This window comes from Pan troglodytes, chromosome 13 (genome assembly GCF_028858775.2).
Source record: "Pan troglodytes isolate AG18354 chromosome 13, NHGRI_mPanTro3-v2.0_pri, whole genome shotgun sequence".
Lineage (NCBI taxonomy): Eukaryota > Metazoa > Chordata > Mammalia > Primates > Hominidae > Pan > Pan troglodytes.
The window spans coordinates 135,933,211-135,953,850 of NC_072411.2; the positions used below are offsets into that span (position 1 = coordinate 135,933,211).

The 20,640-nt window shown below is 43.5% G+C and overlaps 2 protein-coding genes across 7 annotated transcripts in view; one reads left to right on the top strand and one right to left on the bottom strand.

Moving 5' to 3' along the window:
* LOC107973969 (UDP-glucuronosyltransferase 1A1) overlaps positions 1-20,640 on the top strand; it is a 96,880-nt gene that overhangs the window by 55,527 nt on the left and 20,713 nt on the right. Inside the window, exon 1 of one of the 6 annotated variants that reach the window (XM_003949993.6) lies at positions 15,309-16,204. The exons of 4 other annotated variants lie outside the window; for them this stretch is intronic. In XM_003949993.6, the coding sequence (XP_003950042.1) occupies positions 15,338-16,204 (867 nt within the window). In that variant the 5' untranslated portion in view covers positions 15,309-15,337. Of the gene's footprint in view, positions 1-15,308; positions 16,205-20,640 lie in introns of those variants that run through there. One more of the 6 variants, XM_024355151.3, reaches the window with a different exon arrangement.
* LOC470685 (dnaJ homolog subfamily B member 3) lies at positions 11,101-12,192 on the bottom strand. Its single transcript, XM_009444597.4, has one exon. It carries the CDS (start codon positions 12,186-12,188, stop codon positions 11,385-11,387), a length of 804 nt encoding a protein of 267 aa, XP_009442872.2. The 5' UTR covers positions 12,189-12,192; the 3' UTR covers positions 11,101-11,384.

Consider the following 20,640-nt stretch of genomic DNA (forward strand, 5'->3'; position numbering starts at 1 on the left):
AAAAGCGTTCCTATTTCTCCACATCCTCTCCAACATCTGTTGTTTCCTGACTTTTTAATGGTCACCATTCTAACTGGCGTGAGATGGTATCTCATTGTGGTTTTGATTTGCATTTCTCTGATGACCAGTGATGATGAGCATTTATTCATGTGTCTGTTGGCTGCATAAATGTCTTCTTTTGAGAAGTGTCTGTTCATATCCTTTGCCCACTTTTTGATGGGGTTGTTTGTTTGTTTGTTTTCTTATAAATTTGTTTGAGTTCTCTGTAGATTTTGGATATTAGCCCTTTGTCAGATGGGTAGATTGCAAAAATTTTCTCCCATTCTGTAGGTTGCCTGTTCACTCTGATGGTAGTTTCTTTTGCTGTGGAGAAGCTCTTTAGTTTAATTAGATCCCATTTGTCTATTTTGGCTTTTGTTGCCATTGCTTTTGGGGTTTTAGTCATGAAGTCCTGGCCCATGCCTATGTCTTCTAGGCCATGCCTATGCCTAAATGATATTGCCTAGGTTTTCTTCTAGGATTTTTATGGTTTTAGGTCTAACATTTGAGTCTTTAATCCATCTGGAATTAATTTGTGTATAAGGTGTAAGGAAGGGATCCTGTTCCAGCTTTCTACATATGGCCAGTTTTCCCAGCACCATTTATTAAATAAGGAATCCTTTCCCCATTGCTTGTTTTTGTCAGGTTTGTCAAAGATCAAATGGTTGTAGATGTGTGGTGTTATTTCTGAGCCCACTGTTCTGCTCCATTGGTCTATATATCTGTTTTGGTACCAGCACCATGCTTTTTGTTACTGCAGCCTTGTAGTACAGTTTGAAGTCAGGTAGCATGATGCCACCAGCTTTGTTTTTTTTTTTTTTGCTTAGGATTGTCTTGGCAATGCAGGCTCTTTTTTGATTCCATATGAACTTTAAAGTAGTTTTTTCCAATTTTGTGAAGTCATTGGTAGCTTGATGGGTTTGGCATTGAATCTATAAATTACCTTGGGCGGTATGGCCATTTTCACGATATTGATTCTTCCTATCCATGAGCATGGAATGTTCTTCCATTTGTTTGTGTCCTCTTTTATTTCGTTGAGCAGTGGTTTGTAGTTCTCCTTGAAGAGGTCCTTCACATCCCTTTTAAGTTGGATTCCTAGGTATTTTATTCTCTTTGTAGCAATTGTGAATGGGAGTTCACTCATGGTTTGGCTCTGTTTGTCTGTTATTGGTGTATAGGAATGCTTGTGATTTTTGCACATTGATTTTGTATCCTGGGACTTTGCTGAAGTTGCTTATCAGCTTAAGGAGATTTTGGGCTGAGACAATGGGGTGTTCTAGATATACAATCATGTCATCTGCAAACAGGGACAATTTGACTTCCTCTTTTCCTAATTGAATACTCTTTATTTCTTTCTCTTGCCTGATTGCCCTGGCCAGAACTTCCAACAGTATGTTGAGTAGGAGTGGTGAGAGAGGTCATCCTTGTTTTATGCCAGTTTTCAAAGGGAATGCTTCCAGTTTTTGCCTACTCAGTATGATATTGGCTGCGGGTTTATCATAAATAGCTCTTATTATTTTGAGATACATTCCATCAATACCTAGTTTATTGCCAGTTTTAGGCATGAAGGGATGTTTAATTTTGTTGGAGGCCTTTTCTGCATCTGTTGAAATAATCATGTGGTTTGTCATTGGTTCTGTTTATGTGATGGATTACATTTATTGATTTGCATATGTTGAACCAGCCTTGCATCCCAAGGATGAAGCCGACTTGATTGATGTGGATAAACTTTTTCATGTGCTGCTGGATTTGGTTTGCAGAATTTTACTGAGGATTTTTGCATCGATGTTCATCAGGGATATTTGTCTAAAATTTTCTTTTTTTGTTGTGTCCCTGCCAACCTTTGGTATCAGGATGATGCTGGCCTCATAAAATGAGTTAGAGAGGATTCCCTCTTTTTCTATTGATTGGAATAGTTTCAGAAGGAATGGTACCAGCTCCTGTTTGTACCTCTCTGGTAGAATTCAGCTGTGAGGAAGGGGAACATCACACACCGGGGCCTGTTGTGGGGTAGGGGGAGCAGGGAGGGATAGCATTAGGAGATATACCTAATGTTAAATGACGAGTTAATGGGTGCAGCACACCAACATGGCACATGTATACATATGTAACAAACCTGCACATTGTGCACATGCACCCTAAAACTTAAAGTATAATAATAATAATAATAAAAAGAATTTGGCTGTGAATCCATCTGGTCCTGGACTTTTTTTGGTTGGTAGGCTATTAATTATTGCCTCAATTTCAGAGCCTGTTGTTGGTCTATTCAGAGATTCAACTTCTTCCTGCTTTAGTCTTGGGAGGGTGTATGTGTCCAGGAATTTATCCATTTCTTCTAGATTTTCTAGTTTATTTGTGTAGACGTATTTATAGTATTCTCTGATGGTAGTTTGTATTTCTGTGGGATCGGTGGTGATATCGCCTTTACTATTTTTTATTGCGTCTATTTGATTCTTCTCTCTTTTCTTCTTTATTAGTCTTGCCAGAGGTCTATCAATTTTCTTGATCTTTTCAAAATCCATCTCCTGGATTCATTGATTTTTTTGAAGGTTTTTTTGTGTCTCTATCTCTTTCAGTTCTGCTCTGATCTTAGTTATTTCTTCCCTTCTGCTAGCTTTTGAATTTGTTTGCTCTTGCTTATCTAGTTCTTTTATTTGTGATGTTAGTGTGTTGATTTTAGATCTTTCCTGCTTTCTCCTGGGGGGATTTAATGCTATAAATTTCCCTGACACACTGATTTAAATGTGTCCCAGGGATTCTGGTATGTTGTGTCTTTGTTCTCGTTGGTTTCAAAGAACATCTTTATTTCTGCCTTCACTTCGTTATTTACCCAGTAGTCATTCAGGAGGAGGTTGTTCAGTTTCCATGTAGTTGTGCGATTTTGAGTGAGTTTCTTAATCCAGAGTTCTAATTTGACTGCACTGTGGTCTGAGAGACAGTTTGTTGTGATTTCTATTCTTTTACATTTGCTGAGGAGTGCTTTACTTACAATCATATGGTCAATTTTAGAATAAGTGTGATGTGGTGCTGAGAAGAATGTATATTCTCTTGACTTAGGGTGGAGAGTTCTGTAGATGTCTATTAGGTCTGCTTGGTGCAGAGCTGAGTTCAGGTCCTGGATATCCTTGTTAACCTTTGGTCTTGTTGATCTGTCTAATATTGACAGTGGGATGTTAAAGTCTCTCATTATTATTGTGTGGGGGTCTAAGTCTCTATGTAGGTCTCTAAGAACTTGCTTTATGAATCTAGGTGCTCCTGTATTGGGTGCATATATATTTAGGATAGTTAGCTCTTGTTGTTGAATTGCTCCCTTTACCATTAGGTAATGGCCTTCTTTGTCTCTTTTGATTTTTGTTAAAGTCTGTTTTATCAGAGACTAGGATTGCAACCCCTGCTTTTTTTTTGCTTTCCATTTGTTTGGTAGATCTTCCTCCATCCCTTTATTTTGAGCCTATGTGTGTCTCTGCACGTGAGATGGGCCTCCTGAATACAGCATACCGATGGGCCTTGACTCTTTATCCAATTTGCCAGTCTGTGTTTTTTAATTGCAGCATTTAGCCCATTTACATTTAAGGTAAATATTGTTATGAGTGAATTTGATCCTGTCATTATGGTGTTAGCGGGTTATTTTGCCCGTTAATTGATGCAGTTTCTTCACAGCATCGATAGTTTTTACAATTTGGCATGTTTTTGCAGTGGCTGGTACTGGTGTTTCTTTCCATGTTTAGTGCTTCCTTTAGGAGCTCTTGTAAGGCAGGCCTGGTGGTGACAAAATCTCTCAGCATTTGCTTGTCTATAAAGGATTTTATTTCTCCTTCACTTATGAAGCTTAGTTTGGCTGCATATGAATTTCTGGGTTGAAAATTCTTTTCTTTAAGAATGTTGAATATTGGCCCCCACTCTCTTCTGTCTTGTAGGGTTTCTGCAGAGAGATCTGCTGTTAGTCTGATGGGCTTCCCTTTGTGGGTAACCCGACCTTTCTCTCTGGCTGCCCTTAACATTTTTTCCTTCATTTCAACTTTGGTGAATCTGACAATTATGTGTCTTGGAGTTGTTCTTCTCGAGGAGTATCTTTGTGGTGTTCTCTGTATTTCCTGAATTTGAATGTTGGCCTGCCTTGCTAGGTTTGGGAAGTTCTCCTGGATAATATCCTGAAGAGTGTTTTCCAACTTGTTTCCATTCTCCGCATCACTTTCAGGTACACCAGTCAAACGTAGATTTGGTCTTTTCACATAGTCCCATATTTCTTCAAGGCTTTCCTTGTTTCTTTTTACTCTTTTTTCTCTAACCTTGTCTTCTCACTTTATTTCATTAATTTGATCTTCAGTCACTGATACCCTTTCTTCCAGTAGCTCTAATCGGCTATTGAATTTTGTGCATGTGTTATGAAGTTCTTCTGCCATGGTTTTCAGCTCCATCAGGTCATTTAAGGTCTTCTCTACAGTGTTTATTCTAGTTAGGCATTCATCTAACCTTTTTTCAAGGTTCAACCTTCCTTGCAATAGGTTCGAACATGCACTTTTAGCTTGGAGAGGTTTGTTATTACCAAACTTCTGAAGCCTACTTCTGTCAACTCGTCAAAGTCATTCTCTTTCCAGCTTTGCTCCATTGCTAGCAAGGAGCTGTGATCCTTTGGAGGAGATGTGCTGATGCGCTATGGTTTTTAGAATTTTCAGCTTTTCTGCTCTAGTTTCCCCCCATCTTTGTGGTTTTATGTACCTTAGGTCTTTGATGTTGGTGACCTACAGATGGGGTTTTGGTGTAGATGTCCTTTTTGTTGATGTTTATGCTGTTCCTTTCTGTTTGTTAGTTTTCCTTCTAACAGTCAGGTCCCTCAGCTGCAGGTCTGTTGGAGTTTGCTGGAGGTCCACTCCAGATGCTCTTTGCTTGGGTATCACCAGTGGAGGCTGCAGAACAGCAAATATTGCAGAACAGCAAATATTGCTGCCTGATCCTTCCTCTGGAAGCTTCATACCAGAGGCGCACCCACCTATATGAGGTGTCTGTTGGCCCCTACTGGGAGGTGTTTCCCAGTCAAGATACACGGAGGTCAGGGACCCGCTTGAGGAGGCAGTCTGTCCATTCTCAGAGCTCAAATGCCATACTGGGAGAACCAGTGCTGTCTTCAGAGCTGTCAGACAGGGATGTTTAAGTCTGCTGTTCCCCACATGTTCAGAAGTTGTCTGCTGCCTTTTGTTCAGATATGCCCTGCCCACAGAGGTGGAGTCTATAGCGGCAGTAGCCCTTGCTGAGCTGTGGTGGGCTCTGTTCAGTTTGAGCTTCCTGGATGCTTTGTTTATCTACTCAAGCCTCAGCAATGGCGGACACCCCTCACCCAGCCAGGCTGCCGCCTCACAGTTCAATCTCAGACTGCTGCACTAGCAGTGAGCAAGGCTCCGTGGGCATGGGAGCTGCTAAGCCAGGCAGGGGAGAGACTCTCCTTGTCTGCCAGTTTATAAGACCTTGGGAAAAGCACAGTATTTGGGTGGGAGTGTCCCATTTTTCCAGGTACAGTCTGTCATGGCTTCCCTTGTCTACGAAAGGGAAATCCCTCACCCTCTTGCACTTCCTAGGTGAGGCGACGCCCTGCCCTGCTTCGGCTTGCCCTCAGTGGGCTGCACCCACTATCCAACCAGTCCCAATGAGATGAACCAGGTACCTCAGTTGGAAATGCAGAAATCATCCATCTTCTGCGTCGATCATGCTGGGAGCTGCAGATCGGAGCTGTTCCTATTTGGCCATTGGTGCTGAAGCTTCCGTTCTCCTCTCCAACACCTCCTTTTTTTTCCTTTTCTCTTCCAGTTTTTCAATGTGAACATATTCTCTAGAGTTAACTACATTGGCTCAAATCTTCACTATCATCTCAGTGGAGCAGAACAAATTGGGAACTGTGGCACAGGTCACTCTTGCTATGCCCCTTAAGAATTCCAAATTAACAAGGCTAATTTTCGAGTGTGGTAAAGAACAGGCTAGTGTATTTAGTAGTGAGTCCATTGACTGTTTCCCAACATGAGGTCACACTAGATTTAATATGGTTTGGCTCTGTGTCCCCCACCAAATCTCATCTTGAATTGTAATCCCCATAATCCCCACGTGTTGAGGACAGGACACGGTGGGAGGTCCCCACCTCCTAATCTCATCATAGTGAGTGAGTTCTTATGAGATCTGATGGTTTTATAAGGGGCCCTTATCCCTTCACTTGCAAGCTCTTCCTCTGTCTCTCTCTCTCTCTCTCTCTCTCTTGCTTGCTGCCATGTAAGACATCCTTTGCCTCTCTCTCATCTTCTGCCAGGATTATAAGTTTCCTGAGGCCCCTGCAGCCACATGGAACTGGAGTCAGTTAAAGCTCTTTCCTTTATAAATTACCCAGTCTTGGGTATGTCTTTATAGCAGTGTGTGAATGGACTAATACAGTAAATTGGTGTCATGGAGAGTGGAGTACTGCTATAAAACTACTTGAAAATGTGGAAGTGACTTGGAACTGGGTAACAGGCAGAGGCTGGAACAGTTTGGAGAGCTCAGAAGACAGGAAGATGTGGGAAAGTTTGGAACTTCCTGGAGACTTGTTGAACGGTTTTGACCAAAATGCTGATAACGTTGTGGACAATGAAGTCCAGGCTGAGTCTCAGATAGAGATGAGGAATCTGTTGAGAACTGGAGCAAAGGTCACTCTTGCTAAGCTTTAGCAAAGAAATTCGTGGCATTTTTGCCCCTGCCCTAGAGCTCTTTGGAACTACGAACTTGAGAGAGATGATCTGAAATTGGAACTTATGTTTAAAAGGGAAGCAGAGCATAAAAGTTTGGAAAATTTGCAGCCTGACCATGTGGTAGAAAAGAAAAGCCCATTTTATGGGGAGAAATTCAAGCCAGATGCAGAAATACTAGCTAAAGAAATTTGAATAAATAAGGAGGAGCCAAATGTTAATCACCAAGACAATGGGGAAAATGGCTCCAGGGCATGTCAGAGACCTTTGCAGCAGACCCTCCCATCACAGGCCTGGAGGCCTAGGAAGGAAAAATGGTGTTTTGGGCTGGGTCCAGGCCCCCACTGCTGTGTGCAGCCTCAGGACTTGGTGCCCTGTGTCCCAGTGGCTCCACATGGCTAAAAGAGGCCAAGGTAGAGCCCAGGCCATTGCTTCAGAGGGTGCAAACCTCAAGCCTTGGCAGCATCGATGTGGTGTTGGGCCTGCAGGTACACAGAAGATAAGAATTTAGATTTGGGAACCTCCACATAAATTTTAGAGGATGTAAGGAAATGCTTGGATGTCCAGGCAGACGTTTGCTGCATGGATGGAGCCCTTATAGAGAACCTCTGCTAGAGAAGGGTGGTAAAGAAATGTGAGGTTGGAGCCCCCACACAGAGTCTCCACTGGGGCATTGCCTAGTGGAGTTGTGAGAAGAAGGCCACAGTCCTTCAGAACCCAGAAGGGCAGATCCAATAGCTTGCACCGTGTGCCTGGAAAAGCCACAGACATCAATGCCACCCTCTGACAGCAGCCAGGACGAGGGCTTTACCCTGCAAAGCCACAGGGTTGGAGCTGCCTTAGACCGTGGGAGCCCATTTCTGGCATCACCTTGACCTAGATGTGAGACATGAAGTCAAGGGAGATTATTTTGGAGCTTTAAGATTTAATGACTGCCCTGCCTGGTTTTGGACTTGCATGGGGCCTATAGCCCCTTTGTTTTGGCCAGTTTCTCCCATTTGAAATGGGAACATTTACCCAATATCTGTACCCCCATTGTGTCTTGGAAGTTACTAACTTGTTTTTGATTTTACAGGCTCATGGGGGAAGGGACTTGACTTGTCTCAGATGAGACCTTGGACTATGGACTTCTGAGCTAGTGCTGAAATGAGTTAAGACTTTGGAGGACAGTTGGGAAGGCACGATTGGTTTTTAAATGTGAAAAGACATGAGATTTGGGATGGGCCAGAGGGCAGAATGATATGATTTGACTGTGTGTTTCCACCCAAATCTCATCTCATATTGTAATTTCCATAATCCCCATGTGTTAAGGGTGGTACCTGGTGGGAGCTGATTGAATCATATTGGCAGTTTTCCCCACGCTGTTCTTGTCATACTAAGTGAGTTCTCATGAGAGCTGATGGTTTTATAAGGGACTCTTTCTCCTTTACTCACAAGCTCTTCCTCTCTGTCTCTCGCCTGCTGCCATGTGAGACATGCCTTTGCTTATCTCTCACCTTCTGTCATGATTGTAAGTTTCCTGAGGCCTCCCCAGTCATGTGGAACTGTGAGTCAATTAAACCTCTTTCTTTTATAAATTACCCAGTCTCAGCTACGTCTTTATAGCAGGTTGAGAATAGACTAATACAAGATTGGTGGTGATTGAAGTTATACTGAAAGGGTTTAAAGGAGAGTCTGAGAAAAGGAAATGAATCTGCATTTATTGAGAAAGTTGATGAGAAAGTGGAATTAGAAATTCCTAGAAAGGTAAGTTGTTGTGTGAATTATTCCCCAAAATGGAGAAGTCTCTCTACCTGTTTGGAGACAGAAAGTGGAATCAGAGGAGAAGAAGATGATGGACAGAAAGGATCATTCCCTCTTCCAGATGCTTTCCAGTGTGTGATGTAAGCTGAACTAAAATCAGCTGTGTTGAACTCCAGCCAGAAAAAATGTCTGGCATTTTGTTTTTTTGGAACCTAATGAAATGGTTACAGGTCTCCAGGTCTCTTGGGGCTCACAGGGTCATGCCTTTCCTTGCCCAGTGTACTTGGTGAGAAGGTACAAGTGTTTCCATGGAGGGTGTTCATTTTAGGGATTTCAAGAGGGTCATCTTTGCACCACAGGAAATGCCCCCTTTTACACTCTGAAAACCTTATCAAACCGTTTTATAAAAGATGAATACCCACATACAGGCTCTAGCACTGTTCTGTTTTTGAGCTGAGACATTTTAAAAAGAGATTTTTCAATTCTAAAAATTCTTTAAATAAAATGCTCTTGCAGGGACAACATAGTAGGTCAACATTGTTCCCATCTCCACAAAAAGTTTTTTTTTAATTAGCTAGGTGTGGTAGCATTTCTGTAGTCCTAGCTACTGGGAATGCTGAGGAGGAAGGATCACTTGAGCCCAGGAATTCGTGGTTACAGTAAGCTATGATCTTGCCTAGGTAACAGCTACAGAGTGAGACCCTGTCTTTAAAACAAACAAACAAGCAAACAGACAATCAAGCTTTACACTTCTGTAAAAGCAACACTTTCCATTTATGACAGCACTAATCCAGGATATATCAAAACTGAACTTGTGTTTGCTTTCAACTGTTAAAACTAGCCAGAGTTGTTACAGACCCACTACCTCTGAGTGACACTGGTATGCCACTCTTTGCTGACCACTGAACAATGGGATTTATGTACCCAATTGTGTAGATACACACCAACTCATTCTACTCTACCCAGAGTAGTGATTTCCAACACACAAAACCGCAATGAAACTGCCCATGCCTTTCTACCACTTTGAAACTCCTTTCATCCCTGAACTGCTCCAAAAGCAAACCTACTCAGCAAACTACTCAGTGAGTATCTTCACACATGTAAGTTCCCTTGTCTGATGTACAAAAAACTGAACTCATTTTTCAAAAGCCCTAACAGTCTGTCTTATTCTGATACTTCTTGTATGGTTATTGTATAAGAACCAACTACCCAGGCACCTCGGAGCATGTTGATTTCAGAGTTCAGTGTCAGACCCCATGAGCCCCTGTGGGATGGTGCCAGCTGACTGCCATGTTCCTGCTGTTTATTGCTTGGGTGCCATTACATGCAGAGTGGACTCTGAGGGTTCTAGAGCATATCCAAACCCATTATCACACTCTTTGTTGGTTAATGATGTGTTCAGGCCATGATTTTTCTGTAAAAAATTACCAGCATGCTGCTCTTAATTTTTTTCAGCCTATCCAGTTCAGTTGCCTTTTGCTCTCATGCCTTATGCAAACCTTTCCTCAGAGGTGACCCTAGAAGATGGGACCCTTTGTGATGGACTACCCCAAGGCAACATGCCCCAAAAGGTCTTCATTTGGGGCATAACCTGTGCCAACAGAAAGGTACTTTCTCATTGTGTTTATGGTGCCTCACCCAAAAAATATTACAGATACACTTGGCTTTCATCAACCTAATTTGATATGTCCCAAGCATAGCAATAGGATAGTTCTGTGTGGCCTTATGGAGATCCTTTTTTTACATTTCCAGGACCTACTGCCAAGACCAGCTTGGTCGTGGAGACCCTAACCCAGCAGCGCTAGACGAATTAAAGACACACACACAGAAATATAGAGTGTGGAGTGGGAAATCAGGGGACTCACAGCCTTCAGGGCTGAGAGCCCCAAACAGAGATTTACCCACATATTTATTGACAGCAAGCCCATGGTAAGCATCATTTCTATAGATTATAGATTAACTAAAAGTATTCCTTACGGGAAACAAAGGGATGGGCTCTGGCTAATTATCTGCAGCAGAAACATGTCCTTAAGGCACAGATGGCTCATGCTATTATTTGTAGTTTAGGAACACCTTAAGCGGTTTTCCTCCCTGGGTGGGCCAGATGTTCCTTGCCCTCATTCCAGTAAACTCACAACCTTCAGCATAGGCATCATGGCTATCATGAACACGTCACAGTGCTGCAGAGATTTTGTTTATGGCCAGTTTTGGGGCCAGCTTCTGGCCGGAATTGGGAGCTTATCCCCAGCAACCTACCATAGTTGGAGAACCACGTTCAGGCTGAAGACAGTCCTAGTATACCACCGACCAACCATGTAACCCCAAGGTTTGTCCTCAGCCTTCAGAGGGAACACGCTTACACAGATTTCAGCTCAGTGATATGGGATTCAATTGTCTGACCTCCAAAATATTAAGATAATAAATGCATGTTGTTTTAAACCATCATTAAATTAAGCCAGAAGTATTGATATTATTTGTAGATTTCACCACTACACACTAAACAATAAAGTCAAACGATTTAGAGCAAACCACCTGGCTCACACTTTCCCAACGGATAAAGGTAATGCTCAAAGTGCTGAACTGAACATTCTGTCCTAGCACTAGGAAATAATCATTGTCTGCCTCAGGCTTAAGTTTAATAAATAGCGAATTGCATACAGATATTTTACAACGATTGAAAGACAAACATAGGTCCATCCGTGTAGTCCCAACAATAAGAATAGGTGTTGGCATGAAGTGTTTATAAATTCTTGGGTACAGTTGTTCTGAAAGTAAAGTTCACTTTCAATCCTAAAAAAAGTCCGCTATTCCTCCAGATGTGCTTAAAGTCAAATGTGGACTGGAATTACTTGGTGTCAATGCGGAGTAACTGCTCTTTGCTATTTATTAGGAAGGACTTTAACTCAACTCTCCATCTTCCTCCACTTCCACCCTTTCTTGGCCATTCTCAATGATTCTCTTGGTGGTGATTTTTTTGCCATCAACTATTTCAGTGGAAGTCGACATGGACTTGAAGCTGCCTGTCCCATCACTACCGTAGGACATGCAGAAGGAAGAAAGGCCCCCACTTCCCAGGGAGCCAAAGGAACGAAATCCTGTATCAAAAGAAGAAAAAACACCCCCAAAAGCTGGAAATTCACTGAAGGCAGAGAAAAGGGGTGCAGACGCTCTGCTTCTGCTTCCCCAGCAGTTCCTCTGACCCCCCAAAATATTCTCCAGCGGGTTTCCCAAGAGGTCAAAGGAGAATGGGTCCCGGCTGCCGAAGAACTCCCTGAAGACGTCGGCTGGGTCGCGGAAGCTGAAGACGTACTCGAAGGGGTCCTCGAAGGGCCTGCCACCTGCGCAGCCGCCCTCCGCCCTCGCCTCGCCATAGCGGTCATAGATACCGCGTTTCTTGGCGTCCGACAACACCTCGTAGGCCTCGGCCACCTGCTTGAATCTCCTCTCCGCTTCCTCCTTGTTCTTGGGGTTTTTGTCGGGGTGCCACTTAAGCGCCAGCTTGCGGTACGCCTTCTTGATGGCCTTGGATGAGGCCTGCCGGGGCACGTCCAGCACCTCGTAGTAGTCCACCATGCTGGATGGCCAGAACGGCCCACCAGGCACTGGCACAGCGAGCGGCAAGGCTGCCAGCACCCAGGCGCAGGCCCGAGTGCTCGGCGACCTGGGCTGCCTGGAGGGACGCCCCTTATGACGCAGCCACATCTCATTGGCCGAAGCCTATGAGCGCCTCGCATCCCAGGATGCAGTGCTCCTGGGACTGGCTCTGCTTTCTGTGAGGCTCTGTGAGGCTCCAAGACCAGGCCCCGCCCACTCCGGCCCCCAACCAGCCATGGTCTCCAAAAAGGATGGGAAAAAGAGGTTGGGGAAAAGAGAGGGCCTTGACTTTGGCTGCCTGAAGAACTGTTTTTCTTAAAGTAGGCTTTATATCAGTCTTTTTCCTCGGCCACAGGAGGGAAGAGGGTGGTGGGAGTGAGTTTAGTCTGACCGGGGCTGAAGACATCCTGTTGTTTAGGACTGCGGTTCTCTAACGTTCCAGCCCCGGTGCCCAATTGCTTTTGTTCATGGGGATTATATCTATCATACGTACTGCATTAGAGATTAAAACAGAATTAAAAAGACATATTAATTGGGCAATTTAGTAAGAATAAACCCATGACACAATAGCAAATCATATTTTTATTTAACTTTTATTGAGACAAAATGTAGTGAGAAGAGTGGCATCGTTTTACAGTTTTTGCATCTCTCTTTAGTACTTGGCTCTATAGAGAGGTGGATTCTCATGTCAGCTTCTGCATTCTATCTATTGTGATATTACACATCCCCCATGTAGCTTCTGGAAAACTCCACTGTACACTTGTGGGAGAATGACAATGAGAAAATCAAGTAACATTATTACGGAAATAGTTTTGACTTTGTAAAATTCTCCTGAAAAATTCTTGGGGATCCCTAGGATTTCCTGGCTCATACTTTGAGAATCGCTAGTCTAGCAGAGTAGTCCCTGGTATTCTGAAGGGATTAGTTTAGGACAACCCTCCTCTCCATACCAAAATCTAGATGCTCAAGCTCCTTTTATAAAATGGCACAGTATTTGTATATAACCTACCCATATCCTCCTTTAAACCTCTAGTCATCTCTTGATTACTTGTACCTAATAAATGTAAATGCTATGTAAATAGTTGTTTTACAGTATTGGTTTTTTATTTGTATTATTTGTACTGGTTTTTTTTCATTGCTGTTCCCCCCAAATATTTTCAATCTGCTGTTGGCTGAATCTGCAGATGTGAAGCCCAAGTATATGGAGGGTCAAATGTGCATGTTATTCACTTTTCTTGACTGCTAAAACAACCAGGGAGATCCTCTCAGACAAAAGGAAATACAGCACTATTTACTGTATCGAAACCATTAAGACTTGCAGGCCATGTGTATAGCACTGGGGATAAACGTGGGATGCAATGATTATTTCCACTAGAACTGCTATATCATGACGATGAATTTTGGGGGGACTTTTTTTGAGATCTGAGTTCTCTTCACCTCCTTATTCTCTTTTTGACACTGGATTCTTTTCTTTGATAAATTGTGAGGCAATACACTAGTAAAGGTCACTCAGTTCTAAGGGGAAAATGATTAACCAAAGAACATTCTAAGAGTTCCTATAGGGTATTAGGTCTAATGGGGATGTGTTATGTCACCAGAACAAACTTCTAAGTTTATATAGCCTCTAGTGACATAACCTGAGACCCGGACTTGGCACTTGGTAAGCACGCAATGAACAGTCATAGAAAGCTGGCCGAGGGTAGAGTTCAGTGTGAACAAAGCAATTTGGGAACATCAAAGCAAGTTTGGAGAACAACAAGTGATCCAGAATGGCTGGAGGGTAAGAGGCAGAGGGAGGGGGCAAGCAGAAGGGCTGGAGAGGAGGAATGAGCTTAGACAGGGGGGCTGGGGTTTATCCCAGAGTTTTGAGAGCAAGGCAGAGGACTCTGAATTTTCTTCTGTGCCCAGGAAGCTGCTGACCAAGGTTCCAGAAGTGTTGGTGGGGTGGGGTTTTTCAGGGAGCAGCTGAGGCAGTGATTCAGAAGGGACAGCTGGGGGTTGGGCAACTGGGGGACTGGGGCCCTGAAATGGGACCATGACAGCTGGCTCTGAGAGACAGTGGTAGAAACATCCAGATTCAGCACTTACTTGCTGGCTTGGATGCAGGGTCTAGAACAAAAAGAGAAGAGGAGTCACTTCTATACAGAAACATGTCCAGAGTGCTTACTGTCTGCAAAACCGTGGACTGGCACCTGAGTGATAGCAGGATCCAAAGCCAAAAGCTTGCCTGTAAGGAATATATGTATAGGATATAGCTATACTCTGATAGCAAGGACACATATGCAAACTGCTAAAAGATACAAGGCAGAACAGAACAAAATGCTGTGGGGATTCAAGGAAGGTGGCTTTGTTTCCTTTGGAGGGCCCTGTAGATGATCTACAGGGCAATGGACATGTTTATGTTGCTCCTTTAGTAACAAGTCCCTTCATTCTGATTTGATGAAAGGAGCTGGGAGTGTGTCCCATGGTGGCCTATTAACTTATGTCTTCAGCTTAAAAAGAAAGTACCTTCAAAAGGGTTCCAGAAACACTTTCCATGGACATGTCACTCTTTAGTAGCCCCCAAAGCAAGACCATCATATTGCTGCCCTGCTGTGTGATTTCTTAGCCCCTAGAGCACCACACCCTGTAATTGCCTAGTTGTGAGTTTGTCTCTGTTCACCGGACCCCTCCTTTCAGGCAAGGACCATTTCTAACTTGGCTTTCTGTCCCTAGTTCCTAGCATAGTAGGTAGGGCTCACACGTTCCATAAATATTTGGTGGATAAGGGAATTAGCAATGGATTCTGCTTTGGTTCCAAAGCAGAGATTAATTGGATTGCTTAGTAGTAATTCATGAGCGTGAATGTGGATTGCCTACTATTGCCTACCACTATTGGGGACCTCTCAGACCTCAGCTGCAGCCTGATAAACGCGGTTAACAGAGAAGTAGGAGGCTGTGACATGAAATGGGTTTCCACAGGCCTTTGTTGGGAATTGGATGAGAAACAAGAGCTTGAACTTGGATGTTCCCCAGAGCGAGTGCAGGGTCAGATGAGTTTTTCAAGATAGGAGTGACCAGTCTTTCCCAAAGTGGGACCCATAATGAAAGACAATGATTGGTTAATCGGTAATAATTAACTAGGAGGAGAGCACTCTATCTTCCAATTACATGATGATTTGCTAAGTGGCTCAGTGACAAGGTAATTAAGATGAAGAAAACAAATGTAGGAGGCACAGCGTGGGGTGGACAGTCAGCTGTCCGTGTCTTCTGCTGAGATGGCCACAGGACCCCAGGTTCCCCTGCTGCAGCTGGCCACAGGAGTGCTACTCCTTCTCAGTGTCCAGCCCTGGGCTGAGAGTGGGAAGGTGCTGGTGGTACCCATCGATGGCAGCCACTGGCTCAGCATGCGGGAGGCCGTGCGGGAGCTCCATGCCAGAGGCCACCAGGCGGTGGTCCTCACCCCAGAGGTGAATATGCACATCAAAGAGGAGAAATTTTTCACCCTGACAACTTATGCCATTTCATGGACCCAGGATGAATTTGATCGCCTTGTGCTGGGCCACACTCAACTGTACTTTGAAACAGAACATTTTCTGAAGACATTTTCTAAAAGTATGGCAATTTTGAAAAATTCATCTTTGGTCCTTCATAGGTCTTGTGTGGAGCTACTGCATAATGAGGCCCTGATCAGGCACCTGAATGCTACTTCCTTCGATGTGGTTTTAATAGACCCCATTTATCTCTGCGGGGCAGTGCTGGCTAAGTACCTGTCGATTCCTGCTGTTTTTTTCTTAAGGAACATTCCATGTGATTTAGACTTTAAGGGCACACAGTGTCCAAATCCTTACTCCTATATTCCTAAGTTACTAACAACCAATTCAGACCACATGACATTCCTGCAAAGGGTCAAGAACATGCTCTACCCTCTGGCCTTGTCCTACCTTTGCCATGCTCTTTCTGCTCCTTATGCAAGCCTTGCCTCTGAGCTTTTTCAGAGGGAGGTGTCAGTGGTGGATCTTCTCAGCCATGCATCTGTGTGGCTGTTCCGATGGGACTTTGTGATGGAATACCCCAGGCCGATCATGCCCAACATGGTCTTCATTGGGGGCATCAACTGTGCCAACAGGAAGCCACTATCTCAGGTCGGTGTTCGTGCCTTCATCCAATCAATGTTCCAGGCAAAACAGTTTTTAAAAATTGTATTTACTTACAATGGCTTCCATATCTACTTATCTTTCTGGTGCTTTTATTTCTGCTTGTCGTAATAGCCTTCAGTGAGATAAACTGTTAAGGGGTCTCTAGTAGCGTATTTCAGGTTTTAAATGGTCAATGAGAAGAAGAAGAGGCAGACATGAATGTTTATCAAAGGATGGACTAGGACTGATGTGACTCATGGAGACTGTTCGTTTGTAAAGGCACCATCTTCATGGTTGTGCATGTCCTTCATTGGGAAGGAGCAGGGACACTACATTGAGACTTGACCCATCCTGGATTTTTTGTTTGCATAATTTTCAGGGGAAAGATGATGCAACAGCAAATTACAATTGTTAATGTGATAATTTTTAGTGGTCCCGTCTTGCGAATGATAGAGAGGTGACCACAGGAGACCTAAGCACTCACAGGAAGTAGAAGTGTTAAAGAGGTTGACTCAGTTCAGTGGAAGTAGAGCAACAAACGTGGGATATATGTCTGTGATTACAGAATTACACACTGAGTTCAGTTTCCAGAGAGGGATCTGTGCTGACAAAAGATTTTTCTGGTCAGGATTTGGGGCCTGGTGCATGATGTGGGGACATCTCAGAGTTCGGAAGGCATAGTTTTGGTTGCAGGTCAATTGGGTCTTCTACTTGGAATGCTGAAATTATCAAGAAATTGTGGAAGGGTCTAGGGAGGAGATAAAACTGTGAGCGTATAAGCCCAGTTAAGCTGGGGACGGTGATGAATGGACATGTGTCCAAGAAGGGAAGTGTTTCTCAGGTGAAGCTGAACATATCACCAAACCCACCCTATCCCACTCCAAGTTTCTATAGTGGGATCTACTTCTTTACCAACAATTTCAAAGGCAGCTTTCTTTAATCCAGAATATTTGGGGTTCATTGATGTGGTACTCTGGGACCTGAATATTGTTTCTTATTCCTTGGTGTGCCATGTATTTCATGAGAGAATTCAGCCTTTTTATGTCATACTCACTGAATGCGTATGAACTTCCATGACTTGATCCTTTTGTATTTTTATTTCTGTACTTCTTTTTATTAACATAGGTATTATTGCCAAACACTCTAAGCTTCATTTTTTAAAATCAAACCACATGATTTTTTTATTGGTGATTTTCCCCCTTATGCAGTGTAGTTATTCAATTATAAAATATGTGTTTATTAGATTTGTAACAATGTTGAAAAGCGGGATGGCATTTAAATAGTGACTCTTGCCCTTTTCTTCCAGTTTTTCAATGTGAACATATTCTCTAGTGTTAACTACGTTGCTCAAAACTTCACTGTCATCTCAGTGGAGCAGAACGAATTGGGAACTGTGGCACAGATCACTCTTGTTATGCCCCTTAGAGAATTAGAGAACACTAGCAAGGCTAATTTTCGAGTGTGGTAAAGAACAGGCTAATGTATTCAATAGTGAGGCCACTGACTCTGTCTCAACATGAAGTCACACTAGATTTATCATGATTTGGCTCTGTATCCCCCACCAAATCTCATCTTGAATTGTAATCCCCATAGTCCCCACGTGTCAAGGACAGGATCTGGTGGGAGGTGATTGGATCATGGGGGCAGTTTCGCACCTGCTGCTCTCATCATAGTGAGTGAGTTCTTATGAGATCTGATGGTTTTATAAGGGGCCATTGTCCCTTCACTTGCAAGCTCTTCCTCTTTCTCTCTTTCATGTAAGACATGTCTTTGCCTCTCTCTCACTTTCTGCCAGGATTATAAGTTTCCTGAGGCTCCCCCCTCCAACCACCTGGAACTGTGAGTCAATTAAAGCTCTTTCCTTTATGAGTTACCCAGTCTTGGGTATGTCTTTATAGCAGTGTGAGAATGGACTAATATATTAAATTGGTGCCATGGAGACTGGAGTACTGCTATAAAGATACTTGAAAATGTGGAAGTGACTTTGGAACTGGGTAACAGGCAGAGGTTGGAACAGTTTGGAGAGCTCAGAAGAAGACAGGAAGATGTGGGAAAGTTTGGAACTTCTTAGAGACTTGTTGAATGGTTTTGACCAAAATGCTGATAATGTTGTGGACAATGAAGTCCAGGCTGAGTCTCAGATGGAGATGAGGAACTTATTGGGAACTGGAACAAAGGTCACCCTTGCTATGCTTTAGCAAAGAGACTGGTGGCATTTTGCCCCTGCCTTAGAGATCTGTGGAACTTTGAACTTGAGAGAGATGATCTGAAATTGGAACTTATGTTTAAAAGGGAAGCAGAGCATAAAAGTTTGGAAAATTTGCAGCCTGACCATGTGGTAGAAAAGAAAAACCCATTTTATGGGGAGAAATTCAAACCAGCTGCAGAAATACTGGCTATAGAAATTTGCATATGTGAGGAGAAGCCAAATGTTAATTGCCAAGACAATGGGGAAAATGGCTTCAGTGCACATCAGAGACCTTTGCAGCAGACCCTCCCATCACAGGCCTGGAGGCCTAGGAAGGAAAAATTGTTTTGTGGGCTGGGTCCACGCTCCCCCTGCTGTGTGCAGCCTCAGGACTTGGTGCCCTGTGTCCCAGTGGCTCCAGCCATGGCTAAAAGAGGCCAAGGTAGAGCTCAGGCCATTGCTTCAGAGGGTGCAAACCTCAAGCCTTGGCAGCATTGATGTAGTGTTGGGCCTGTGGGTACACAGAAGATAAGAATTTAGGTTTGGGAACCTCCACATAAATTTGAGAGGATGTAAGGAAATGCTTGGATGTCCAGGAAGAAGTTTGCTGCATGGATGGAGCCCTTATAGAGAACCTCTGCTAGAGAAGGGTGGTAAAGAAATGTGAGGTTGGAACCCCCACACAGAGTCTCCACTGGGGCACTGCCTAGTGGAGTTGTGAGAAGGCGGCCACCATCCTCCAGAATCCCGAATAGTAGATCCAATAGCTTGCACTGTGTGCCTGGAAAAGACACAGACACTCAATGCCAGCCTCTGAAGGCAGCCAGGAGGAGGGCTTTACCCTGCAAGCCACAGTGTCCAAGTTGCCTGAGACTGTGGGAGCCCACTTCTGGCATCAGCATGACCTAGATATGAGACATGAAGTTAAAGGAGATAATTTTGGAGCTTTAAGATTTAATGACTGCCCTGCCTGGTTTTGGACTTGCATGGGGCCTGTAGCCCCCTTTTTTTGGCCAGTTTCTCCCATTTGGAATGGGAATATTTACCCAATTTCTGTACCCCCATTGTGTCTTGGAAGTTACTAACTTTTGATTTTACAGGCTCATAGGGGGAAGGGACTTGCCTTGTCTCAGATAAGACTTTGGACTATGGACTTTTGAGCTAGTGCTGAAATGAGTTAAGACTTTGGAAGATTGTTGGGAAGGCACGATTGGTTTTGAAATGTGAAAAGACATGAGATTTGGGAGGGGCCAGAGGGCAGAATGATATGGTTTGACTCTGTGTTTCCACCCAAATCTCATCTCAAATTGTAATCTCCATAATTCCCATGTGTTAAGGATGGGACCTGGTGGGAGGTGATTGGATCATGTGTGCAGTTTCCCCCTTGCTGTTCTCATCCTACTGAGTGAATTCTAATGAGAGCTGATGGTTTTATAAGGGGCTCTTCCTCCTTCACTCACAAGTGAACTCTTCCTCTCTGTTTCTCTCTTGCTTGCTGCCATGTGAGACATGACTTTGCTTATCTCTCACCTTCTGTCATGATTGTAAGTTTCCTGAGGCCTCCCCAGCCATGTGGAACTGAGTCATTTAAACCTTTGTCTTTTATAAATTACCCCGTCTTGGGTATGTCTTTATAGCAGTGTGAGAACAGACTAATACAAGATTGGTGGTGATTGAAGTTATACTGAAAGGGTTTAAAGGAGAGTCTGAGAAAAGGAAATGAATCTGCATTTATTGAGAAAGTTGATGAGAAAGTGGAATTAGAAATTCCTAGAAAGGTAAGCTGTTGTGTGAATGATTTCCCAAGATGGGGAAGTCTCTCTACCTGTTTGGAGACAGAAAGTAGAATCAGAGGAGAAGATGATGATGGACAGAAAGGATCATTCCCTCTTCTAGATGCTTTCCAGTGTGTGATGTAAGCTGAACTAAAATCAGCTGTGTTGAACTCCAGCCAGAAAAAATATCTGGCATTTTGGTTTTTTGGACCCTACGGCGATGGTCACAGGACTCCAGGTCTCTTGGGGCTCACAGGGTCATGCCTTTCCTTGCCTGGTGTGCTTGGTGAGAAGGAACAAGTGTTTCCATGGAGGAAATTCATTTTAGGGGTCTCAAGAGGGTCATCTTTGCAACAGAGGAAATGCCCCTTTTTCCATTCTGAAAACCTGATTTATCGAACCCTTTTATAAAAGATGAATACCCACATATAGGCCTCTAGCAGTGTTATGTTTTTGAGATGAGACATTTTAAAAAGCGA

What these genes read in the sequence shown, in the direction of transcription:
- LOC470685 (XM_009444597.4), bottom strand. Translation starts at nt 12,188, where the DNA reads ATGTGGCTGCGTCATAAGGGGCGTCCCTCCAGGCAGCCCAGGTCGCCG.